The 27,994-nt window shown below is 42.1% G+C and overlaps 1 protein-coding gene across 4 annotated transcripts in view; it reads right to left on the bottom strand.

The window, feature by feature from the left end:
* PLPPR1 (phospholipid phosphatase related 1) overlaps positions 1-27,994 on the bottom strand; it is a 135,038-nt gene that overhangs the window by 34,408 nt on the left and 72,636 nt on the right. For 2 of the 4 annotated variants that reach the window (XM_075527082.1, XM_075527081.1), the window contains one exon: positions 752-940. In XM_075527082.1, the coding sequence (XP_075383197.1) occupies positions 752-940 (189 nt within the window). Of the gene's footprint in view, positions 1-751; positions 941-23,789; positions 23,947-24,194; positions 24,411-27,994 lie in introns of all 4 variants that reach the window. The other 2 variants (XM_075527084.1, XM_075527083.1) reach the window with 2 other exon arrangements.

Here is a 27,994-nt window from a genome sequence, read left to right as displayed (position 1 = left end):
GGACACAGTCTGATAGGAATTTATCAATGTAATTACAAATGCAGCAAAGCTGGCTATTTGTGAAATTTGCAACTTTCTGCACAGAAAATGGAGAAGGGCCAAAGTTTTGCTAACCAGTGACTGCAATAATCTGTTTGGAATTGTATGTACTCAGCTAATTGAATATTTTCATCTGTTGAGAACAGCTACATTGCAGCTTATTGGTTGGATAGTAAAGAAAATCAGGTAAAAAAAAGTTAAGTGGATGTGACTGCCAAAAATAAAGAGATTATAAATCAAAAGGAAATAGCATTCATACTTTTCTTTGTATTGAGAATCTATCTGCTCATCTAAGCCTTTTAAAGCCCTTCAACAGTCCTTTTAATATAGCAGCAAATAATTCCTGGATATACTGCATGTCTGACCCAGGTTTTACTTCATCTTTATCCTGTTTTCTTATTTCCAGTAACACATCACCTTTGCATTAGAGCCTCTCTGGAGCCCAGGCAATTCACAACTAATCACTGAACTGAGCAAGCTATTGTAAAAGGCTTAACAAGCCTACCCCTCAGTCTTGCATTGTGATTACCTCAGAATAATTACTTCTGGAGATAACTGATGAAGATCATATTAGGCTAAGGCAGAACAGAGACCCGGCTAAGTGTAAATCAATTACAGCTGAAAAGAGAGGAGAGGGGACAAAGATTTTACAGGACTATTGCTATTATTTATGGAGCAGTTGTGGAGAATTCATATAATTTCTTATACTTACAATAGCTGTCGGAGTTGAAGCCAGCACACAGTAGAGCACAAGAGGTGAAATGAAGCTCTCATCTTCTGTTCCAGGGTATGGTTTCATCAAATTGCCATCCTGACAGAAGAAACCTTGGATATGCACCTGAAAAGTATCGGTGCACTCGAAGTAGTAGGCGAGCAGAACAGTTCCAGCCATGATGACAAGCTGAAAATACAGCATGGTCACACAGAGATGTTAGTTGCTTTTTTAACAGATGCAGCGATGCCTTCAAGCTACTCCAGTCCTGCAGACCATCCTCCCTTTATCGTCACCCTGACAGCCCTCGTAATACTGGTGTGTGAGTGTGTGTGTTTCTGTGCGTCCGCTTTGCAACATCTGTTACATAAACCTTTTGGCAAACGACGCTAATGAACGTCTCAGATAGGAGTGGGTCCGTAACGCGGCTTGTAGGACGGGAGCTTTGACAGCTACTTTATCAAAGGGCATGTGAGTGTCAATGGCAGCAACAATCAATGAAAGCTAGCAGGACAAGCTAGCAGGGCAGCGCTGCAGGAGCCAACAGTGACAAGCTAAAACCTGTGCACAGTGGTAGGGAGCTGGACAGGATTATTACAACGGATAAAGGAAGCTAAAGCCAAAATGCTTCCCCGCTGCAGCTGCACACCTATGCTGGTGAATGTGCACCCTGTGCTAATCCTCTCTGTGTCCCAGATGAAGACTCATCCAGAGGCAAATCTGCCTCCTGCCACTCACCTTTCCTTGGAGCTGCTGCTTATGAGTAAAGCTTTAAAAGTATACTCAGAAATCCTGACTTCCCGAACAACTGGTTGCACTGCCTGGCTTCCCCACTCCATCACAGATGCTTTTGAAAAAGACTCTGGCTTGAGTCTGGATCTTCATCTTTACACATATAAACTGCAAGGAGCCTTTCTTGTCTCTTTTTTGACAGTTTATTGCTGGCTAAATAGGCTGGCTGGAAAACCTCAGCTATCAACTTTTTTTGTGTATATCCACAGTTATTGCGCATGAGCTATTGTCAGTGTCTGTGTCAGCTTCCCATGCTGCTTCAACAACACACCTCAAAACAACCTCACAAAGGTGGTCACTAACGTCACCTCATGAAATTAGGTGGATATACTAATTCATCATTCTTGTTCCCTTTCTGCCAGATCGCAAAGGAAATCTCACGTCACAACCCTCATCACTTAAAAAACAGCAATATTGATTTGGAAATTATGACAATTACAGGATCTGATTCAGAATCTTCTTTATAAGAGATTAGTGCTTCCTGCCACTATTACAAGAGTTGTCATGTATACAAGTGATCTTGCCACACCATCAAAATAATAATAATAAAGAAAGTGAATTAACAAACTCCAAACTGGCTTGTTTTCAGTATTTTGCCTCCAAGATTTCTGCATCAAAACTGTGTTGCTGTGAGATTATTGTAAGAATAGACCTTTAAACAAAAATTTGGCAACTTTGTCTCAAAGATACACTTACAAGCTGTCCATGCATTCCTCTGGCCTAACCTTGCACATACGCTCTGACACACAAGCCATTAAAGTCACAGTGTATTTGAGAGGGTGGTGGACTAAAATCAGAAAAAAACATTAAATCAGAGAAATCACTGATGAAAGTAGAAGATCACTGAATCACAGAGTGTTTGAGGTTGGAAGTGACCTCTGGAGGTCACCTGGTCCACCCCCCCTTGTCCCTGCGCAAGCAGGGCCACCTTGAACCCACTGCCCAGGACCATGTCTAGGCAGATGTTGAGTATCTCCCAGGATGGAGACCCCACAGCCGCCCTGAGCAACCTGTAAGATAAGACTTACGCAGGACAAAGTAAAGCCAAAGTTGAGAGATTCTGCACCTTCCCCCTTTTTTTACCTTCAAAATGAGCAATATCATTTTGTAGCCAGATTCTAAAGACCACAGACTAATTCCACCCCTGGAAAATACAGCCTGGATTGTTTAATGTTTTTAGCTGAACCAATTAGCTCTATGGATTCAAACATCAACTTCCGCTGATTACAGAATTATGGTACCAAGTGAAATTTATAAGGACAAAGCACATAGTCCCTTTTTAGAAGCTCAAGCAAGTAGGAATCTACATAATTATTTCCCCAAAAGATGCATATTTTCTCTCTCTTCCACCCTGATTTACAGCATGAATGTAATACATCAACATAAAATGCTAATCAAGCATTTGTCTTCCGAAGATTTTGGCTTCCTTCAGACGATTCAGTAACTTTAAGATCCACAACCTTGAAATCTACTGCCCCACAATGAATTGCAGATAACCTCACCATGGGTGGTCAGTACCAGGCCGTTGCTCTCTGCCACTCCTTCCCGCTCACACTTCTCCTATGTCCTGCGGAGTCCAATGGAGACAGCTGGAACTGGCTGGAAACTCGAAAGATTTAGTCTGTGTATTTTTTCCTATGCAATATCTACCTCTAAAGGTGCATGAACGATTGTATTCTCTCATGTAATTTTATCTGGATCATAGAAGAATAGCTTTAGATGGAACTGCTAGAGTATTCAATTTCTTAAGTGTGTAGCTGAAAAAGTACTTACTTTTTTCAACATTCAATTGTTTATCCTGACATTTTCAAGACCCCATACCTGCCCCAAAGGATTTTTCTTTTAACAAGTGTAAAGCAAGATGCTGTTATTTGTGTATTTCCCAGAGACCTCTGCAGCATCCTGGATGAGTCAGTGGGACTCCCTATAAACAAACACAGTCCTATAATTGAGGACTTAGAAGACCTGAATTTAACTCCTTGAGCAGCTATAGATTTCCTAATCTACCTTAGGCAACCCAGTTTTATAAATTAACATTAGAGGAAGGCAATGATGCTATCACTGCTCTACCTGACATGCCCAGATAAACACATTAGACATTACAGGATGCCTGGATATAGAGGTATTTAAGCTCAGTTCCAGCACCTCATATGCCTGGGGCTGTCAGAAGCAATCTGGCCCACCCTTCCTATCCCAAACATACCCCCAGACATGCTTTAGGTTGCCAGCCCCAGCCAGCATACACAGGGGAGAGAACAGGAGGTGATACAATAGAGACAGCTGTTTTTTCCCCTGTTACTGGGAAAGGGAGAAAGCAGGTACTGAACTTATATCCTTCTTTGGGTGTCATATGGAAAAATCACTTTTCAAAAAATGTGGTTTTTTGATACAGGACTAAATTTAATTATACCAAATGTGCTCTCTAGCCAGTGGTTGCACAACTAACTTTGATGTTCCCAGTGCCAAATGCTGCCTCAGTGTTGCATGAAAACACCTCCTGCATATAAAATACAGCTCTAGTCTGACTTATGTCAATGCCGACCTACAACACCACAGATACCTCAGTAATAAACCCAGTCCTGGTCACACTTCAGTTTCTGTGTTTTGTTCTTCTGAGAAAGAAAAAACCTATTATCTGCAAAAAGAGATTTGAATCGTGAAAACATCAGATCCTATAGGTGATGCCCACCATCTCAGGGAAACAGCAACACCAGACATCAGAAATTAGACTTCTAGCTCAACAGACCCTACCGCAGTCCCATGATGACAGGGTACAGAAAGGACAGTGAAACTATTACCATGAATGGGAGCAATATTTTTGCTGCTCACACAGTCAGTAAAGACCTGACCACATTTGTGTGGCATGTTCCTGTGCCTCATGTTGAGTATTCACTGCTCTAAGCAGCTTCTCAGCAAAAGGCAAACAGAAACATGAAGAACTTCCTTTCTGTTTCCTCTCCTCCTCCTATTCCCTTCCCTTCCCTTCCCTTCCCTTCCCTTCCCTTCCCTTCCCTTCCCTTCCCTTCCCTTCCCTTCCCTTCCCTTCCCTTCCCTTCCCTTCCCTTCCCTTCCCTTCCCTTCCCTTTTTCCTCTCCCCTCTCCCCTCTCCCTTCCACTTGGTGACTATTTCATATGTATTTATTGTGGCATGAGTGAGGTTTTTTTCTTTGTTTGCGAAGGGGAAATTCTAATTGTAACTGCTCAGCAGTGGTAATTTGTGACTGGGGAATGATCTGGCACGGAGGGCAAGAAGGTCCAGCTGCAGAAGGGGCTGAACTGGCTGGAAGCAGGGATGCCAGAGACAGAACTACACCCTGCAAGGGAGTGAAGTTTCCCTTGGTGATGAGAAAAGAAACAGCCGCAGCGTTGTCTTGTGGCCATCCTGCAATGGGAGTGCTCAGGGGCCACCTTTGGGCAGCAGAGCTGGGCTGGGGGATGGACCCACGGCCTGGCTGAGGCGCCCCGTGCAGCTGCTCACGGGATGGGTGCTGGTGCGAGTGGATATAAGGAACCTGCTATGTGATGCATCTTTGCAGACTCCACGTAGAACTGCCTATTGTGGTAGCACTCTGCCCAATGCATTGTTCATTAAATTTTTCTTTTCTATCTAAGCACAAACATGTGTTTAATTAGCCTCAAGGGGTACCATAAAAATTCCTCAACATGTGTTTTGATTTACTGGTCACAGATGCCTTAATCAACTTCAATCATCTAATCTTTTTCGATTTCTAAAGCTAGGACCTAAAATGACAAACGCACAAATCCCTGATTTTTGTAGCCACAGTCATTTTGTAGCTGGTAAAAACCTTGCGTTTTCTCCCTATTTTCAGGTTCACAGTCATTGAAGGAAGCAGTGAAGAAGAACAGGTAGGTTGACTTAAGATAAAGATACAAAACATCCAGTTACATAATTCAGAAAACACAATGCAGTTTAACACTGACATTTTCCAGGGTTTATTTATTAATCCTTATCAACTAATTTCCCTGAGTTTACTTGGGAAAAATTTAAAATGCTCAATAATTCAGTTTAGAAAAACAGCCAATGAATAGAAGTGTCTAAGGTGCTTAATGGCCTCCATTACCACAGTATTTAACCATGTCATAATCCTTAATATTTATCATCACTACTCCATTGCAAGATAAGAAAATGCTCTTATCACTATTTTACAGAGAGGGAACAAAAGCAGAGGAAATAAAATGACTGCCCTTAGGTCACAGTAGAGCCTGTGGCACAGTCAAGATATACCTTTCTTCTGGACTAGATTTTTCTGGATTAGCCAATGATCTGCACATGAAAAAGCTCAATGATATATGCATAGGTCCTTATTCTGCAGAAGCTCATTCATGATAGTGTTAAGGAAACACATCACGTGTCTGATTCAGCCCCATTTAAAAGCTCCTGCTTGGTTTTAGATCAAGCTTGACAAGCTGGACTCAAACAATTGGTGTGTGATTTTTCCTCAGAGCCAGCTATTTAAATGGATTAATTCTGCAGCACTCAACACCTGTCCGTCACCACACCATTAAATTCTGCACTGCCCTACAAGCCCACACTGATTCTGTCCTTGCAGACCTTCCTATTACTGCACACCCTTGCTCCTCTTTAAGTTGTGGGAGTTCTCTGCAATCAAAAATCACTTTCTTAAATAACTAAGAAATATGAGGCAAGTCTCGCAATCTTCTTTGGGCAATTGGTAATTGTTTAGTGCAGGTGCTAATCAGGTATTAGTGTAAGATTGTGTCCTGAGTATAAAGAAAGAGAATCTTCAAAGTAAGCAGTACAATTCAGTCACACTAATCCCTGGGCTACTGGGGTACATGCAGAAATCCTCCCCTTTACCTTTATTCCTTGACAGCATAACTCAGAGACTACTGCACATCCAAAGCAAAATTATTACAATACCAGATAGTGGGACTGAAGTCCCAGACTGCATACACTCTCTTCATTCACTGCAAAGCACTTCCCAGTTCCCTTAACAACAATCGGAAAGAAAATCTTTTTTTTTTTTTTTCTTCTGTTATGCACAGAAAAAAGAGGCCCCTGTTTTGCAAACAAGAAAGCAAGAGGCCAACTCCATTTGGGAAACGGACATAAAGCTGTAAAAGACAGAGATTAATGTTAAAAGACAGTAGACACAGTGGGAGGCAGAGCTTTTTGATCAGCCTATACTGACGACTCCCCAGAGTTCTTAATAGAAGAGCAAGAAATTGAGGGAGAAAAGGAAGAGGCTATAAAAATTTCTTATGTACTCTCTAGCCATACAATCTCTATGTCCTGTAAGGCAGGCATACAGCCCCTGCAAAAATTTCCTTTTGCTGTGTGTTTTGTCACTCATATAAATCATAATGCAAATCCATATGAATGAACTTGAAAACTGCCAAGTACTGGTGGTATTTATACACAAATAGTTAAATTCTTTCAGCTTATCAGCCTTCCCACGTGCTACTGATAATATATCTTACAATGCCTTTAATGTGCATGACTGATAATTGGAAAATTGTTCTTGCACACAAATGACAACATAAAAGACTCTATTTTTATTCCTTCTGAAAGAAACCAGTATTTTGCATGAGGTGTTCCTTAGCATATAGTCAGTGAGATACCTATTGATACCCTTGCTCAGTTTATTTGCTTCCAGCAAGCTTCAGTGGGTTTCAGTTCATGAACTGAAACAGTCACAATTTCATGAGCAGAGCACCACAGACCTGCACGAGTGTTTTCAACTCTCAATGCACATGCTAGGGCTCACAGATCCCCCCATTTTAATCAGATTTCCACCTCCCCCTTTGAATAAACTCTGGTGATCAATTGTTACGCAAAGCCTGAAAAATTTTGGCATGGTTTTTCTGAGCTAGGTGATGAGCACATGACTCTTGGAACAGACACACTGGAGCATCCAGCAGTCTTAGCGTATGTGTGTCACGAAAACAGACAGGTTAGCTACATATAGGACTCCTAAGTTCCTGCTGGAAGGAATTGTTAAGAGTGTGTCTTTGCTCTCAACTGGATAACGTCAGAAATATTTAACCGTGCATCCCAGACTGTTTTGCCCAGGGATGGTCCGGGTCTTTCTCTGTGAAGGAAGCCAGGCTGTTTTCACTTGGAGATGGGAACTCTAGTCTTCCCGCTGCATTAGAGGGATGCGAGAAGCACAGCAAATTGGAAGAAATCACATGGATTGTTAAATTTCATGATCCACTTCTACCTTTCTAAAAGCAGATCAAGCCTCTATCTAAACACATCTGAGGCTGTTTCCTGAAGTATCCTGCTTAGGGTGCAGCCTCAGAAACTCATGCTGGTTCAGGGGTCAGGAACTTTTTTGTAAGTGTTGTCTGTATTTATTTGTGGCCAACTGATATCCACTTACTAAATCATCCTTCACCTGATATAGATTTCTTACCTCTAGTGTTTGTACCTGACATAAATAGAGAAAGAAAACATCTCACTAGTTATATTTTGTTTTCTTAAATAATCAAACTTCCTTCAAATATTGGCAGAATAATTACAGAAAATACTGGATTTGTATTATTACATGATAATTTTACTTAAAACAATTACTTTGACAAGCTTTTCCACAGTATGTCTCTGGGAATTTTTTCAGGACTCCTGAAATTGCCTATGCCGAAACCCCGACTATAACTTCTTAAGAAGGGTCTACATTTTCACATTGTAGAGTGGTCAAGTGGTAAGGAAAACGTTAAACACCTCCTCAGACAAGCCTATCCTTAAAAATAACAAAGAAGATGGAGACAACAATTAATTAGAAGTCCCTCTGATCCAGATGTGCTAGCAGCTAAAAGGCCCATTTTCGCACTGAGGTGTGAGGGTAGTAGGTACGTATCTGCCATTAGCATTAATGGGAGTTAGCAGTGTGAATTCTTCAGGGAGCAACAAAAGCCTCAGTCTCTACAGCAGTTTGTTAAGCATCTGTTCTGTACCATTTTATCACAAATGACATGCCTTAAAAGGTTTAACCTTCACACTTCTGTAGCATATCCAGGTCTATAGAAAGAGGAAGAGCATATCAGACAGTAAAGGCTCTTACAGTCTCTGACTGCAGTGAATTAATGTTTTTAATGGATGGTAAGGATCTGGCTGACTGCGTAATCTTTTAGGTTGCCAAGGGACTGGATGCAGCAAATAATCTACTTTTAATGAAAATATTACAAGAAAAAGACAAAGCAGCTAGAGGAATGCATAATGAACAAATGCTTCTTTTGGAGACAGTGAGATAAACTACCTATTTTGGACTTCCACTTAATGGTAAAATAATTCCAAGTGAATAGTTTTATTATGCCAAATAACCATATATTTTACACTGTCAGAATAAATACAAAAGCCAATGATCTTTCTAAGCTGCCCCTTTTCAGAAGTGTTTTATCTCCCTCACCTGATATAACTGACTTTGCAATCTGATTCTGAAATCAGTTTTCCTAAGCGACTGCAGCACACAAAAGTCATGGTCTGTTCTGAGAGCAGCCAATTACAGGACATGGCTTTGTTATAGGAGTTTTTAAGTTCAGTCAGCATGGTGGCACAAGCTGGAAAGCAGCTTGGAGGGAGAGAGGGGTTATTAGCGCACACAGGCTTTTGAAGCTGGAGCTGTGTAAGAAATCAGAGTGGTCTCTGCAGAGCTTCTTACAAGTCCATTCCAATAACTAATTGTATTATTTTAGCATTTTAGTAATTAAGTTGGGACCAGGTATAGTTTAGAAGGCTGAAGAAGACACTCTCGGACAAAAGAGGACTTTACATCTTCTCAAGGCACTTGTTTCAGGAAAAGAAGTTTTGTGAGAGTAGCATGGCCTCGAAAAATACTGACACCGGGTTAAAAACTGTTTCAGCTTGTTTTTTATGTAATGGTCCTTGAGGAACTTCAATGTGCTATACTACAGAAGCTTAATGCTACCTAAGAGCTCATCCATATAAAGAAGCCAGGTTTCTCCAGCTCTAGCTGTGTAGTTAAAGCAGTACAGTTCTCCTAATAGCAACAGAGACATAAAGGTGTAAAAATGCTGTAACTGATACAACTTTTTCATATGTAGGAAATCAAATAAATAACAGTATGAGGCACCTTGATTATCAGGTGTAACTCAATCTACTCTACACGCTGCTCTAACTCTCTCAGTTTAAAGTAATGGTTTTCAACCTTTTAATTTGTAGACCCTTCCATTTTACCAGTGATTCTTATGTAATAAATTTAAGCCTGCTTTCTTTGACAGGTACCTGTGACCCACGGATCGATCACAGGCTGAAACTGTCACCTTGAAGGGAGGAGGGACGCCTACCCACACGCTGTGCTGGGTATTATAATAGCATAATAGTTTTTATGTAGCCAAGGTCTAAGTATAAAAATGAACCGAGCCCAAAGCATCAGAGACAAATATCTTCGCATTTGCTCAGGTACCCAGGTAGGATAGTAATAATCGTAGATACTGGGTCCAGTTTGTTGGAAGCAGTATTTGTTAGAAAAGGGATGCAGAGCTGGTGGATTTCTGAACTCCAGTTGCATGGGTACATTACAAGCTATAATCCTCTGGTACTCCTATTAATTAAGAAGACATTTTTCTCCTGGCATCTGTGTTTTCAAAGTTCATAATTCTCCATATCAACACAAAAATCTAAGCTGCATATGACCTCCGCTACTATTTTGGGTTTCCACTAGAGATGGATTTGCTCGTAAAGGCTTTTGTTTCTGCCTCCTCCATTGATTCTTTTGGAACCTGTAAGAAGATGGGAGGAAGACGACCTTCATGTCCATAGTACTCCTGGGCAGGCACCTGGCAAGGGCACCTCCCACAGGTATTGCAGCAGGAGATAGAAACACAGGCTGTTCCCGGAGGAGTCAGAAGAGCTCAAGACAACATCCCCCACCCTTCCGAGGGAAAAATAACGACATGCCATGAACAAACTCGGTAACTCCGTGGCTACCTTCCCTCTCAGGCTGCTGACAAGGATGCTAGAGCATGTTCTAACCTTTGGGGTGATTCCTCTGACATCAGCACTGAAAGTGGTATAAGCTGGAGAGGAGACAAGGTGCCATATCAGATGATGCCATACCACCATCTCATGATACTGCCCTGTCAAAAAAACACTCAGAGAGTAGACACATTTTCCTAGATCCACTGAAATCTGACACTGACTTTATCAACTAGGAAAGATAACTGACATAATAGCAGTTTGCCCCCCTTTCTCTATCCTACATACCCTACTTGCTCAGCACAACTCTCCTTTGTGGTGGAGAAAATTCAAGAGATGGACATATCTTGTTTCAAATCCTGGGCTGTTGGCTGTCTACTACAGCAGAAATGGGCGTGCAAGAATTTGCCACCTCATGCTGTGGTTGTCCAAGAACCATGTACCTGTTTCTGACCAAATAGTGGATGAACGATTCTGTCTTTTTTTTTTTTTTCCCCCTTTTCTCACTTGTAATCTGTAACCACTGCCTTTGTAAGGAAAGAAACTATTAATTCAAAGACTATTAAACATGCTTTTACAAACAACAAAGGAAAATTCTTTATAGATCTACCATGGTGTTTCCTGAGGGTGCTGGTAATGGTGATGCTAACTTGCCTGTTTAAGAGCCACCAAAGGAAAGCACGTTTGTTGTAGGCCTGATCGACTTCTCTCTTCGCTCAGATGTCAAGCTAAGTGTAAAGCGGGTACTTCCCAACCAGTCCTGCCTTCCTCTTAATTCTTCCTGCTAGTGACTTGAGTACAAGAAGCTGTACACATTTGTGTAACTCAAGGGCTGCACTTCCAGCTGTTTTGTAGCTGTTTCAACCACAGGCTGATGCATGGTATGCATTGGATCCTGTACCAGATGCACAGAAGTTAGGGGTCAGGCAGCATTCCTTGTTCTGTTTTCATGGTAAGTCTGTGACACCATTGAACAATGCTCTGCAGCCTCCTCTCACTGATAAAAATCAGTGCTTTAATGCCACAAAATGTGCTGGCCATTTCCCACACACTCTTCTCTATTAACGTTCCAGTACTATGACATACATGCAAAAGTGTACCATAGGCATGATACTGCTGTATGAAATGCCCACACGGCCACGAGCTGCAACAGTCTTTCTCCAATCTCTTTTACAATCTCTCTGAGTTCCTGCTGGAAGGGAAAAATGCCCAATTCTCTGCATTCATAAGGCAGTATCTGTACAAGCTGTTGATGACTGGGAGCAGAGCTGGCATGGGCAGGTATCAGTTTCCCTGCAGAAATCCTTATCTTTGCCTGGGACCCTGCACACAGGGAGGACAGGAGGGCACCAGGAGTGCCTCTGTTCCACCCCTGCCCAGCTTTCCCCCGGGGATTTGTTGGCCCAATACCCCGTTTTGTAACAGCCTGACCCTGCTCTCACTGCACTCTTCGCACTGCTGACGATCTGGGCTGCCTTGGGACAGCCTCTTCACATCAGCTCTGCCTATGAAAGGCTAAACTCACTCCTCCTTGATGCTTGAAAGGGACAACACGGGTCTCCTCACTCTCTTCAGAGGGAATGACACACAGGGGTGGATGTCCCTACAAGCTTTAGGTGGTCAGCCAACGTTACGGACAATTGGACAAGATTTTATGTACCTCAGAGAGGCAGGGAGATGAATGGACAAAGAAAGATTCAGCAGCACAGGTGCTGGAAACTGGAAAAAAAACAGTAGTGTCTTTTTAATCACCAACAGCAAAGGAAAAGCATTTTCCCCGTGGCTTGAAGAGGGAGGAAATTAATTGCCAGCTCTCTTATGGAATCAGGTAAAACCTGTGTTGCCATACGTAAGAGAGTCTCCATAAAAATCAATACTAATGATATCTTTTCTTTAGCCAGAAAATAGATAACAAATGCTGTGAAAAGGCCTATCGTTTAGCTCCCCCTAGTATAACCTTGAATAGCAATACATCTGTTCAACCTTTTGCAGTTTCTCTGTTTTGGCAAGCTATATTTCATGATAATAATCTGCTTTCTTTACAAAATTTTAAATATTCCTCCCCTCCTTTAAGATTTAGTTCCTACACAATCATGCTACATCATTTTGTCCCTTTTACTAAACAAACAGTAGAAAGGATTCATATGTGACAATTATAAAGACTTTTTTGTTACTGCTTTTGTGACAGCAGAGGCCTTGTTATGGAGCAGACTTTTAAAAGAAATGTGATTTATTTAAGATGAATCCAGTTATGATGAGATATACACTTTTTTTTTTTTTAATTTAAGGAAAGTATTGATGCACAGTACTATTAAATACTGAGCTTGATCCAAAGTAGATCTTTGAAGGCTTATCAGCAGGGGGCATTAATGCGACATTAAATTCCAAATGCCAAACTCCCAAACAACCATGCAGAGTCTGCAGTGTTTTATGTTTTTAATATGTTTGGTTTCTCCCCTGTATTTTTCACAAGATCATCTCATTTTTTAAAGTAGAGCTAGAATTCCAGGCCATTTGCTGACAGTAGCAATTTGTTTAATAACCTATTGTGGGCTTTATCCTGATTTTAAAAAGAAGTCTTTGTCCCTGTTTTATGTAGTTTAAAAGAGGAGCGACTGATTTTATGATCAGTAAATTTGCAGCCAGCAATTTCAAAGGGGATTATCTCCAGCAGGAAGAATAGGTGGATTCAATACTCGTGAAGGATATTTGGTCACGAGCATCATTCGCTCCCTGACATCATATCATGCACATTTGAGGAAACGACTGACAACACCACACCTTCCTATGGTTGCACTCTGACAGGAGCTACTGACCTGGAGAAGAGAGGTATTTCCAGGAGGCAATTTTTAAATAGCACTGTTTTCCCCTCAAAGTGCCCATTTCACTCTCCACTGACTCTGAGGGAAAAGTAACCATGCTGATAATTTAAATTATCCGTTACAAAGAATGAATCGAGGTGTTCATGTCAGTAGGAGTCTATTTTGTGTTAGTTTTCCTACACTAACAAACAACAGAAAGAATATACCTTTTTTCCTAAACCTTCCTGAAGGCAATTCGCAAAGCTCCTCCGTCAGAAAGTCAATCTAGCAGTGAGCTGGTGACTGAAGGGGTTAAAGAGGAAGAGATAACAACTGGTGCCTTGGCTCTGCTCCTTGGTCTTTTACTCAGGATTGACCCTTACTCCTGGCACACCGTGATCTCGTTCTTACTTTGTTCACTGTTAGCATAAAAGTCACTGAAGTTGGTCTGATCTTCCTGCATTAAAATCTAAGTGTCATTTACATTAATCCACAGTGTTTCCATATGTGTAGCATAAAGAGCTACTAATTTAAAATTTTGACAGGGATTACATTCCTTGGGCTAGCACTGTAAATTTTTTTCTCCACGATAAAAAGCTGGAAATTTAGCTAATGTTTTTAAAGTGAAGTTGAGATTGTAACATCATCACCTGACTCCAGGAGTGGAATTTTAAAGAAAAAATGAAGAACAGTTTTAAATATACAGTACCATTGGGACTTTAAGCACTATTCAGATGACACCCATATTAAAGATGTGGATCTTTAAGCTGTTTGTCTGCTACAGCAGCAAACTACTCTCTAAAATGACTTAGGTCTTGGTTTCAAGCTCTAGCTTTGCCTCCAGTATTGGGGACATCATAGTATGTCCCACAATTTTTCTGTCTCTCATATGCACATCCTGTAATTCACTTAACATATTCTCTCAGGTACAGGCAGCCTGCTGCCTTTGTTATGGCAAAAACCAGTTATGCAACAGTATAACAAAATATATTCCTCAAACACCTGTAGTAATAAAGGCCTTCTGAACTTCCTGTGAAATTGGTGGCTATCTTCTGTCTGTGCAAATTAAGACTCCTCTTAGCAAAACCTGATGCTTGTACTTTAATTTTCCTTTATGACCCCAGAAACATGGAGTAATGTCGGGTCTGATAGCCTTCCTGATAAATGTCAGGATGAGATTTATACAAGCAAGGGGAGAAGAGAATTAAACTTCCATCTGTCAAGAGGGAGAATGTATCAGATTTTTTTTTCTTTTTGGTACATGAAGAATGTTATCACTATTACCAAGTGTTATTAAAACCTCCAAGCCCCAAATATAGTATATATCTTCCCTCGAGCAGGTCCCATGAGGCTTTTCAGCAGGTGGCATTAATGCTCCATCCAGTTCCAAATGGCACACAGCCAGGAAACTGCTGCTTCCAGCACTTAACACCTTAAAAATGATCAACAAACTATGACAGAGAGTAAGTAATTTTCTTAGGAGAAAAAGGCTGCATTAAAATGGCATCTGTTCTGAATGATTTTTTTTAGCAACAGAAGCAGAGCATAGATACATTTTGACTACTCTGATATTGAATTAGAAGCAGCCAAGGGCATGTTTTTTGTTTTGGTTTTTCTTTTCCTCTTTTCTTTTCTTTTTTTTCTTTTCTCTTTTTCTTTTCTTTTCGCTTCTTCTTTTCTTTTCTTTTCTTTTCTTTTCTTTTCTTTTCTTTTCTTTTCTTTTCTTTTCTTTTCTTTTCTTTTCTTTTCTTTTCTTTTCTTTTCTTTTCTTTTCTTTTCTTTTTTCTTTTCTTTTCTCTTTTCTTTTCTTTTCTTTTTCCTTTTTCCTTTTCTTTTTCCTTTTCTTTCCTTTCCTTTTTCTTTTTCTTTTCCTTTCCTTTTTCTTTTCTTTTCATTTGCCCATCAAGGCATCTGCAGAATCAGCGTTTTCCAACAAAGAGAACATCACCAAACTTTTTAGTGTTCAGGCATGCACCAGCACCAACAATACCTATACAGCATCTCCAATGACAAGAACAGGCACTTCCTTTCCCAGCAGCCCTATACAGGTTTCCCCAAGTTGCTGTTGCAACTGAGAGAGGGAGAGAGAGAGGAAAGGAAGAGATACTGAGATGGCAGATACACATGACCACTTGGGGCTGAGTGAAAATGAGTTAAACTCCAGGACTGGTTATCCTGCATATCTAGGGCTTGTCCAAAGCAAACAGTACAAAATCCTGGGATCATCTTCAGGACTTACTTGTTAAGGGAGCTCTTACACACTCTATGAAATCCAGCACCTAACACATTAGTAAAAACTTCTCTGTTCCAAGCATCATATGTCCAGCCACTGCTAGGAACAGGTGCTTTGGAAGAGCCTGTTTGGTTGGAAGGCTTGGAACATTTGTCGCTGATTCTTCTAAATGCAGGCTGAGTTCTTTGCATCTCATGAAACTGCCCACAGGAGGGTTAGGACATAGAAAAATGTCTGCCAGGATGTCCTCAAAGAACTGTTCTCCAAATTGTGCTTCAAAGGATTCAGGGTTTGCTCCTCTAAAAAATGAGATTCTGTTCTAAAATACAACAGATCGACATCTAGCACTGAGCCAACCAAGGCTTTTCGCTCCTAATCTAACTGTGTGCTACCCCAGCCTCCCAGTGGAGGGCATGTTTTACGAGGCTTCAGTAGGTCCAGTATCTCAGCACTCACTACACAAAACTGCTCCCTGGGGAGTGAGTCCAGGCGCTGGATATGTACCTAGAGAGCAGATCTTGCCCCAATTATCTGCCTTACAATGAATTTCACCCTGTCTCCCCTGAGCTTAGGGCAGATTTGACAATGACTGTAATGCAAAGAGCATTCTGCAGTGCAATAAAGCCTAACAACACCCCTATGACTACAGGGATACTACAGCTACAGCAGCACAGGGACTCAGGTAATGGACAAGCACCCAAATGACGTGGGGTGGCAGAGGGACAAATACACTAGGAGGTAGATGGGACAGGACAGGACAGACAGTTGTCCTGTCATGACATCTTCACACTGTATTAGATGTTTTTATGAAAGAGATGCTCTAGTCATGAACAAGATATTGTATTCAGGAAAAGGTTGTCTGGGTAAAGTTCTGCACCTTGCTTTTCACTGGAGATCACTCTGGATCTACCTAATGGTCTGTTCTGGCCTTAGAAATATCTGAATTCATGAAACTTGTTGGAATACTTAAATATTGCAATATAGCAAAATAATAAAAGTCTTATAAAACTCAGAGCAACTCCAAAAAGTTTAATGAGAATCTGATGTTGAATTTTGTCCTTCTAACTTGAAACAAGATGTGTCCTTCTGTGAAAGGGCTGTTTTGTGTTTGATTCTTTTTGACAGAAGTTCTTAACCTGGACTATACTGTTGTGAGTCATCCAGTGCATTAGAAATACTGCAAAATCTTGTCATAATTCATTATCTGCCTAATTTCATTAACCAAACCACAAAATTACAGCTTATTTAGTTTTGAAGTACCACAGTCATTCCACGCAAAATATGGATTTGACTGGCACACACACACATTTTATTTGCATAAGGCTGTGTACTCCAGAATTGTCCAATACAAGGACTGCCCTGGACAGCTGAAATGCTGCCCTTGGCTAAAACAACTCCCAAGTTGCCATACAACCCTGACAATGGTTCAGTGACTGATGGTATTTCACTGTACAAATGGCTCACAAAAGCTGTTAAATCCGTCATGCACTCTAAAGGCATTTTAATCTAACGACTATTTTCACGTATATAGAAGCTGTCAGGAAAATCTATTCCTCAAATGACAAGAAGCAACAGATCCTGACAAGACACAGGATTCTGGCACAACAGACTAATATATCTTTTCAGTATGCTTTTCATGATTGCTCTGTGGTACCTTCATGTGTTATCTTTAAGCAAAGCTGTTCACAGATGCAGAGGTATATTTTGATTTCTGATGTGTCCTTGTAGATTGAAAAGCAAGCATCTTTCTGAAGATTGAAGGGACTGACAGTGGGAGAATCAGATGAAAAGGAGAACTAGGATAAAGCAAAATAAAAAAGGAACAAAGATCTGAAGAAAGTGAAAACCAAAGCACACCTGAACACAATCCTTACTTTCCCTGTGCTTGTTTTCAGACCATAAACTTAAATGTTAATGATGGATTGGGTGACATTTCTAGCAACATATTTGAGGAAAGTTCAAGGGAAAACATAGTCAAGAGGGGACTTTTGCCCACTCTGACTTCTAGACAAATGCCAAGGTGCGTTACAGCAGCATAGCCTTCTACATAGTAGTACATACTCTCCTCCCAATGAACAGTTGTTTATTCTTGTACCCCGTGCATCTTTCTTTTCCTGAAGATCATTCCTGGCCTGTTACTTGGAAGAAAGGAGCTACCTTCTTGCAGACAGCTGCCATGGGGTCCACAGGCCATCGCCTCATCCACACATTACTCTTCCAGGAAGACCAAAGAAGCTATAGAAAAGCTCCCCACCAGGCTGACAGATCCGAAAGCTGCTGGGATCATATCTGACCAAAGGAAGGGGAAGCTGTTTTCCACTCCCCAGCATCCCTGCCTTGCAGGCTCAGGGAAGCACCTCTCCAGGCAGGGAAACCTTACAATAAAGTCATAGAGTAACTATGCATGGTTAGGAAGAGCAGCTCGTCAGAGAGCCCATCCTCTCACTTTCCTCACACTGAGAATACTTTCCAAATCTGCTGTCTCCTCAGACATTTTTGCCTGTACTTTCATCTCTTTTGTTCTGGTCATCGATCTGCCTGTTAGGAGAGAATCTCAATCACAAACCAACCCTGTCAGGTTCTTAAAAGATGTCACTTTGGGCAATGCAAATGTGAGTAGAAAGGAAGCCTAACTCCAAAGCAAATCAGTACGTATACCTGCATTTATATTTTAGTGAACATTGCAGGTAGACTGGCAAGTTGGAGAGCTGTGAGGTTTTGAAGAACAGCAATAACTTTTATTTTGTTCTTAGAACAGACCTATTGTTCTACAGTATTTCTCAACCCAGAAAATCCGATGGTAAATGTAAAGTCTCAGAGAAGCCAAGTACCTAGGCACTGTACATTCTTGGACCTGTTTCTGCTGCCTTTCAAACAAATGGTCATGTTGCCATTGATTTCGAAAGGTGTTAACAGCTGGCCCTTTCTCTGAAAGCTTCATTAATTATGGAAGTGCTCTGGGTAGGTATTTGGGGTTAGAAATGGGCAAATGATTTCCCAGCAGTAAGTGTGTATGCAGAGACGAGAGGCTGCAGTCAGACCCCTTGCCCAGCCACCTTTCCGCAGCAGGGGCTCTCCCTCCACCAGACTGGTGGCAACTCCACAAGCCACCAAGTCACCAAAAAGCAGCACATTTGATTGCTCTTTTGCTGTGCTCAAACTACTGGTCTGTTAGGAATATTTTGATAGGCATTCAGATCTCTACTCTCCTTGCAGTCAGAGAGTGGTTACTCCTGTGTGCCTGGACTGTCCCTTTCCTTCATAAATGACGCTCTGATAGTTTTATCAATTACAACAAATGACAATTTTAAATTCTTCGCCCTGCTGCCAAGTTCTTAATTTATTATTATTAACTACTTCTTGCAGCACTCTCTCTAATATTCTCCCTCTCCTTCCCACATGGCACTCGGACACATTTTAAGCATCTGTTTAATCCCCCTCCTTTTCCCATATGCATGAAAACACTTTATCATATTTTTAAATGACTAATGCGTCAATATTCCTATTCTGCTACCTGCTGAGAAAAAGAAGAAAGGAAAAGGCTGAGTAATTGTGTTTCAGAGACAGCAGCTTTACAGATGACTGCATTTATTTATTACTAAAGTATATTTTAAAATGTTGTGCCAGTGCAATGGAGCTATAACTTGATAAATGTTTAGTTCTAAGAGAAAACTACTTTCTTTACCTATGAAAAATTCTGTTGATAGTTCAATGCCATTAAAAAAAGAAAAGATTTACAAAGAGAAGAGGTGAGTATTCAACTAGCAGTCGTTAGTTTTCTCAGACAAATCTGAGACAGTCCCGTCTCAGACTGAAGCAAAAGTCAGGATAAAAGGCTTCATATGCAGATGCTGAGATCCTGACCCTAGCCAAAGGAATAACTGTAGACAAGTCACTCTGTGCCTCGGTTTCCCCATCTGCAAAACCGACATACAGCTCCCCTTATAATTCTTACTTTACGGTAGTTATCTGAGCATCAAGGAGACCTGGCAAACGAGAGAACAATTATATGGAGCCACCAGCTACAAACATGTCTGAACAAGGTGCCAGGCTGTCATCTGTAGTTCACAGAATTGCTAGAGTTGGCATGCACCTCTGGAGATTGCCTAGTCCAACTCCCTGGCTCAAAGCAGGGTCAGCTAGAGCAGTTTGCCCAAGTCCACATCCAGCTGGGTTTTAAATATCTTCAAGGACAGAGACTCTACAACCTCTATGCACCTCAACCACCCTTAAAGGAAGAAAGCTTTTTATTCTGTTAAATACAATTTCCTGTTTCAGTTTGTGCCCACTGCCTCTCGTCCTTTCACTGGGTACCACAGAGGAGAGTCCTTCTCATACTGGGGAGCCCAGCACAGCTCTCCAGATGTATCTCACCAGTACTGAGCAGAGGGGAAGGATGATCTCTGCTGACATGCTGGCAATGCTCCTCCCAGTGCAACCCAGGAGGCTGTTGGTCTTCTTTGACACAACAGCACAGTGCTGTATCACAGTCAACTTGTCCACTAGAAACACCCAGTCCTTTCCCCTTCACAATGAGGAGATCAGTAGTCATGACAAATACTCCCAATCACTTTCTTGTCCTTCATGTGCTTAGAAATGGTTTCCAGGATTAGTTGTTCCATTGCCTTACCAAGGACTGAGAAGAGGCTGACCAGCCTGTAGTTCCCTGGATCATCCTTCTTTCCCTTCTTAAAGATAGGAGTGACATTTGTTGTCTTACAATCATCAAGAACCTCTCCCTATCACCATGACATTTCAAAGATACTCAAGCATGGCTTGCAGTGACACCAGACAACTCCCACATGTGCATCCTGTTGGGGTCCATGGACTTGTGTCTGTCCAGTTTGTTTAAATGTTCCCTATCCTGATTGTCCTCCATTGAGGGTATCTTCCTTGATCCAGATTTTCCCACCAGTCTAAAGGGCCTGGGATTCCTGCAGGCCAGTCTTACTGAGGCATGGAAGGCACTGAGCACTTCTCAAACTTTTCTGTGTCCTTTGTCACCAGGTTCCCTAACCCATTTAGTAGTGGGCCCAAATTTTCCCTAATCTTCCTTTTGCTGCTGATATACCCGTAGAAACCTTCTTGTTGCCCTTCACATTCCTCATCTGATTCAACTCCACATGGGCTTTGGCTTTCCTTACCCCACTCCTGCATGCTCAGACAGTGCCTCTGTATTCCTCCTGGGTCACCTGTCCCTGTTACTGCCTCTTCTGTACTTCCTTTTTGTGTCTGAGGTTAGTCAGGAGCTCCTTGTTCATCCATGCAGACCTCCTGCTGCCTTTGCTAGATTTCCTGCTCATCAGAATGGACTAATCTTCAGCTTAGAGGCAGTGATCTTTGAAAATTAACCAGCTCTGCTGGATGCCTCTTCTCTGCAGGGCTGTATCCCATGAGATTCTTCCCAGCAGTTCCTTGAACAGGCCAAAATCTGCTCTCATGAAATCTAGGTCTGTGATCCTGCTTTTTGGCTTGCTCCCTCTTCTCACAATCCTAAACTGCACCACCTCATGGGCACCGCTGCCAAGGATGTCCCTGACCTTCACATCCTAAACAAATTCTACCTTGATTGTAAGTATGAAGTCTAGTAGAGCATCTTACATCAGCAACTTGATCGCCTGTGTTAGGAGGTTGTTTGTCATCAATGCATTTCAGAAACCTCCTGGATTGCTTGGCCTCTTCTGTGTTGTCCCTTCAGCAAATACCAAGGTGGCTGAAGTCCTGCATGAAGACCACATCTGTGAAACTGAGGCTTCTTCCAGTTGTCTGAACACCTCATCTACTGCTTCCTGATCAGACTGTCTATAGCAGACACCCACAACAATGTCACCTATTTTGATCTACCAGCTAATTCTGACTCACAAGCTCTCTGCTGGCTCATCATCCATCCCAAGACAGATGTGTGATGTGTCCCAGCTGCTCCCATATATAAAGGGCAACTCTCCTGCCTTCCTATCCCAGCCTGTCCTTCCTGCAAAAGCCTGTCTATCCATGGCAGCACGCCAGTCCTATGAGCTATCCCACCACATCACCGTAACACCAAAGAAATCATAGTCCTGCAAACGCACACAGACTTCTAATTCCTCTCATTTCCTTCCCACAGTGTGTGCATTAGTGTACAGGCACTTCAGAGAGTGTGACCGTGCATTCGTCCCTAGCCTTGAATACTGTCAAAGCTAGAGTGTGCAGCCCTGGTCTTGAATGTTGCCCAAACTCAGTAACAGTGAAAGCTGGTCTCAAGCTGAAGCATTGAATCCAATAATAAACTGCCACTTGCTGGAAGAAGAACACCTGCCAATAAGCCAGACAAAGAAAACCTGCTAATGGTATGACTTGTGCTGCTAGCCAAGAAACCAGCTATAAATATAAACTTGCTTTGTTAACCCTTTGTGCTGGCAACAGGGTGTTGATGGGTGGACCAGAGGCGCTCCCATTACCACCAACAGGCAGGGATGCCTCCTGTTGCTCAAAAAACCTACTTCTTCCTGCAGAATTGAGAGGATGGTGATTGGGATCAGAGGTTCAGGAATCAGTTAGTGCTTGGTATGTAACAGTTCTTACTTGGTGACTAAAGCTTATAATTAATCCTAAGTGAGTGTGTGTGTGTGTGTGTGTGTGTAATCTGGTTATCTCACAGGTGAATCCACACACCCGAGTCAGGAGCTCTTAAACGTGGCGTGACAGAGAAGCATACAGCTGTGCTGATTTCCCAAAAATGGCTTGAGAGCTTTCCCTGTCACTTCCTTACTTATGTGCTTATGCTTGGTGGGATCCCACTTCACCGCTATTTTGTTGATTAGTGTCTCTTCTGTTCACATCACGCTGGGCCCTTTGCTCAGTCCTGGTCCTTCACTGGTCCTTCCAGCCTGCTCCTTCACTTCCTCACATGATTGTTGGTCATTATCTCCCTCCCCCATTACTATTAGTTTAAGCTCTCCTCTCCAGGTTGGCCAGCCTGTTGGCAAAGATGCTTTTGCTCCATTTGGTCAGGTTGATGCCCTTCCAAGCAGTCTTGATCCTCAAAGAGGATCCCGTGGTCCCAGAAGCCAAACCCTGCTGACTTCAGCTGTGCAACCAGCTGTTGACCCACAGTATCCATCCAGTCCTCTTCAGGCCCTCCTCCTCTTCGCTGGCAGTATCAAGCAGACCACTGACTGGCTTCCCATGCTCTCGATGATTGCACCCAGAGCCACGTAGTCACACTTGATATTTCCCAGGTCAGTCCTGACAGTATCATTGGTGTGCAGGGGGAAGAGCAGCAGGGAGTAACAGTCTGAGAACAGTTACAAAACAGTCTTTCCACAACATCCCACTCCTGAGCCCCCAGTAAGCAGCAAACTTCTCCAGACAGTAGGTTAGGTCGGCAGATGGGGGCCTTCATTCCCCACAAGCAGGGAGTCTCCCACCACTATCTCTCACCATTTCCTCTTGCCATATGGTTCAAGGTCAGCTGGCTCAAGCGCTTCACTGGACAGAGCTCTCAGCCCAGGAGCTGTCACAGCACCGAATCTATTTCATAGCTGCAGATCTGCATGTGGAGCAGGAGCCTTCCCCCCAGGGCCAGAAGTCACCAGCTTCCAGCCTTCACCGTCATGGGAGTTTCCACTTTCCAACCTGATACACAGAGACTCTGCTTGTCCCCCTGCTGTGGCTGGAGATTCAGGCTTTCGAAGCTGCAGGTTTGTCTCAGAGCAGACCTGATTGATCTCTTTTTGTCATCTCTGATGCTGTGCAGTCTGATGACCTGCTCCCACAGCCTACGTACTTCATGACACAGATTCTCAATGAGAACAACCCTCCTGTTGGCCAAAAGGCCATCTCCCATTGCCCAGCCACAGCAAGAAGCCCCAGGTCCCTCTGCAGCCTGAAACCTGCAAAGCTCCATTCTCCTTCTGCAGCTCCATGTGCCGGTCAAAGCCTGCACTGTTACAGGGAAAATTGCTCCAGTGGCTGATGAGGACCAGATCCTGTCACACATCACTGTCATAACTGAGGACACGGGTGCCGTTGTGAGCAGAGTTACCAGTTCCCTTCTATGCAAATGGCTGTACAAACAGCCACCTCTGAGAGCTGTGCTCTGGGCCAGGACTTACAGAGCCTCTGCCTAGTGCCTGCTGGAAGAGTGCTTGACCCTCCCCGATCAGCACTCACGATCTGCAAGCTCAGAGCCCCCTTTGATCAGGAGCAGCTGGCAGAGCTTGCCAGAAGCTGCTGGAGAGTACTAGCAGCCACCATCTCATCTAGCTGTCCTCACTGCACCCTAACATTCCTCCAAGGGTTCCCAGGACTCACCTGACCATCCCAGAAGACGTTCCCAGAAGATCAAGAAAGTCTCAAAGCAAAGCCCAGAAACAGCTGTGCAAATGGCTGTGTCTGGCATAGAGGCACAGGTAAACAGGGAAAGATTGCCGTCTTTTTGAGCATTAGATGTAGGAGATTTCAAATGAAGCTATCATTGGGTGACAAACAAAAGCATAAATGGCACAGGTAAGTTGTAAAACTCCCTGACATAGGAATTATGGGTGCTAGCAATTTACAAGGGTTCAAAAAGCAACTGTAAAAAATCCTGGAAGAAAAATCTATCACAAGCTGTTAAATACAGTGACACTCCCTCTGACCAGGAGTCAACACCGTGTCAGAGACAGTCACCATACAACAGTCCTATTTTACACTCTTTCCTAGCTATCTCCTGCTTACCACAGATGTTCAGAGCCCTGCTGCCAAGACAGGCTTTTGGTCTGGCTCACAACTGCCTTATATTCTACTGGAGAACGATGTCATCCTCCTGCATCCAAGGGTTGCTTGGGTTGGGGACAATGCAGCTCTTTTCCCCTCTCTTCTAAATCAGCTCAGTATCTTCTTAATAGCTGTGAAGCACTTTGATGTCTTTAGGCAGAAAGATCTCCAGTGGCACTACACAAACAAATCACAGTGTAATTAGCATGAACAGAGCAGTGCAGAGAAGGTTACAAGACAATGGTCAGCATAGGCATGTGATCAGCCTTGCTGTCTATTTGATTTTCATATAAGGACAGCACACAAGTGAAAATACCACAGGGAAAACCGTGCAGGATCCCTGCGTTGCAGGTCTTGCAGGTACCCCGTGCCCTCAGCACACATACAGAGGCACAGCGGCCCCCTCTTGTCCTGCCTTTGCTTTACGGTGCCTGCGTGTAGAAATGCAGCACATGATTTCGCGCTGCTGGTGTCTCACAGCTTCAGACAGATCTACTTGCTGATGCTATGCTACATCCTAACCTAGATCCTATAGGAGCAGAGCATGCTGAAGATCAAAATCTGCAAATTTAATTTCAAAACACAAAATATTTCACTGGGAGCTCTCTCTCAACTTCAAAACTTCCCGGCTACATGCTTCTTCTGAAATGTTATGACTTCCAGATCTTTCTCTGACTCAAGAGCCTACAAGACTCTTTGTTGGTATCTCCAAGCAGTTGATCTGCCTCAGACCATAAAATCTCTCAAAGCCACAGACCCTGCAAGCCTACCTGCCCAGTTTGCTTTCTCTGTCAACATCAAGAAACCAAGCCTCCAGACTTGCAGAGAGGCTCTCTTCTAGAAGCAGGAGCCCTGCTGCACAAACCCAAACTGCAGCTCCCTAACCTTCCTGTTAGTCTTAAAGGTGATAATGCCTTGGCCTTGGGTAAATTTATGGGGTTTGTATCAAGCTGTGCCACAACAGTGAATCTTAAAAATCCAGGATCTCTAGTTGCCTCCTAGGTGAGCTAGTGGGACAACATGGTATCTACTAGCAGAGTTTCAGTAAACACACCAATTAGTTACATTAAAAACTCAGTTCCAAACAATGTTTTCTGATGGAAATCTCCTGACGTGTTCTGTATTTTGGTATTCTGTGTTCCAATACCCTTGCACTGGACTGTGCCACTGGACTGTGGACCAATACCCTTGCTGGACTGTGGTCCAGCAGAAGTCGCCAAGTCCCTCAGTATCAAGGCAATCCAGAATTCATCATTCCAAAAACATCTGTAGAAGACAGAAAATCAAATCTAGTCTTACTGTAACAACACTGACCACATCATCTTCTTAGATGCTTGTTCTGTTGCCTGTTTCTTCCAGGTATAAAGGCTTTGTCCCTAAGATGGAGGCGGTTGGAGCTCTGAATCTTTGTCATTAATAGAACAGCATTCATTAAAATTCATAAAACTTGCCTGAGCTTCCAGACCGATGCTACTTAATAGAGTAGTGCAGGTTTACAGTCGTTAGACATTGATGAATGCAGCAGTTACTGCCAAAAGAAACTATCTGCTGATATCAAGATTGCAAGACTCTAGACCAATCACAAGAATCAAATAGAGACAACGTTTTAAATTAAATAGGAAACTATCAAAGACATTTTACTTCACCTAAATGGTCACAGTCTTATTAATATGTATAATGCATTACAAAATCCATTTTATTTGCCTCCAACATTTTTCCAACTGAACAGGAAGCTTTTAAAAATACAATTACCTTATCACTTTGAATCTCCTCTGCTGCTTGCAAGTCATGTTGTGCCTGAGCCAATCCTTTTGTACAACTTTTTAATCACTGGTAGGCAGTCAAATTAAAAAATTAATAATGACCACTTAGTTTTTCAGAATCTGTAATCGTCTTGCTACATAATTGTGAATGCAGGATAGGGAAGAAGGGAAAACTTGGGTTTTGAAAACTTGGGTTTTGAAAAATTTCATAAAATCCCTAGGTTCTGGTGCTCAGTTTTGTCCCTTTCAAAGATACCATTCGCTTTTCAACGTTAGCCCTGTCAAAACAAGTAGAAATACTCACTGCTATTTGTTATGGCTACTTATCATGACAAGGTTTGGTTTTAATTCAAGAATAGTCTGTCTGAACCTGGATTTAACATCACTGATGTTCCTCAAGATTCTCTTTTAACAAGTCGCCACATACACAAAGGGCAGTTTTATCTCCTTCAGAGTCTTACTAAAGCAAGGCACAGTAGCAAGACGCATTAAGATGCACATGTGCTTTTTGTAAGAAGCTAAACAGTGGAGAGTATGGAAAAGAGTCCAATGGAAGTTACTTCAGGATGCACATGTTAGGAAAAAGCAGCACAGCGATACAGCTCATTGATTTACAAAACAGACTGAGGTGGCAAAGCTTGGAAGAGGAAGCTTTATCTAACATGTTGGGTTCTACAACAAGGAATGTGGACAAGGAAATCAACACAATGACTATTGGTAATCAACATGCATTTTCATACTGGGCATGCAAATACCTAGGTGAAATTATTGCAACAAAAGGGGCTGGGCAGACAAAATTGGTCTTAAGGTTCCAACTGCACATACCTCTAAAATTTAGGAGGATTTTTTACATGATTCATTCCTTTACTGCTTTCCTTTACCCAGCCTCTTTTTTATTGCATCCTACCTTCTCTTTTCACTGCCATTGGGCCTAGATTCTTTCTCCTTCACATCAGGCTACATCACTTTACTAGAAGGAGTATTAGGACAAGTGTTTTTCCTATGAGGATTCTCAAAAACTAAGCAAGTTGCCTAGTAAGGTAATAGGACAACTCAACTGGACAAGGCCCAGAGGAACTTAATCCAGCTGCCTCTGTTCTGAGCTGTGTTGTGCCTAGAGACCTCCAGAGATCCTTTCCCACCTAAATTATTCTGTGAGCCTATGACCTTTCTTTTAACTCAGAGAAGTGCAGACTCAGGTTTCTTACTGACTTGGTTGACCCTGGCTGCCTTTGTTGTTCAAATCACACCTACTCTGAGTTTTTTCCAACTCCCAAACTGTTTTTCTCCTTTCTCTCTACAGAAAAACTCTTGCAATAAGAATGAAAAGCCTGAAACATAATGATAAACCAATGCTGGTATGCATTTATATGAAACTAACGCTGTATAAAGCATGCTGTTCCCACAGTTTCATCGGTTTGAGAGATTCAGTATGTTTCCTACCATTATAACAGAGCAGCACTGATTTTTGCTTTGGCTGGTTTAAATAAGATCATAAAGATCCCTGATGACTACTGATTTAACTGGCTCCAGGTCAAAGATTAGCATATCTATAAAACTAATAAAAGTGTAATCTGCTATCCAATCTATTTGAAAGGTTAATTCACTCCATTATAACTGGAATCTTATATTGGTCAGGCACTAATAAGAAACTAGATTACATTCATGAGGTACATTTACACATTTTTTGCTATAATTTTATAAAAAATGCAGTATTGATTAGAGACTACAATAAATCAAATGGAAATTTGATCAACAGTTCCACTGTGAAAAACAAAGTATCACAAACTATTTTGAGAAGAGATTTAAAGGCCAAACCTCATCCTCTCTGTGAAGCGCGCAAAACTCACAATGAGTCTTGAAAAATCAAGTAGACTGTTACACATGGTTTAATCTAAATAAAAAGTGGTATCAATTTAATAATGCTGTACATCTGCACAAAAAAATCACACACTAAATTTCAGTGTTTTAATAAAGTATATAACAAGTATTGATGGA

The sequence above is a fragment of the Mycteria americana genome, chromosome Z, assembly GCF_035582795.1.
Source record: "Mycteria americana isolate JAX WOST 10 ecotype Jacksonville Zoo and Gardens chromosome Z, USCA_MyAme_1.0, whole genome shotgun sequence".
Lineage (NCBI taxonomy): Eukaryota > Metazoa > Chordata > Aves > Ciconiiformes > Ciconiidae > Mycteria > Mycteria americana.
This window is presented reverse-complemented; position numbering and strand designations above follow the sequence as displayed.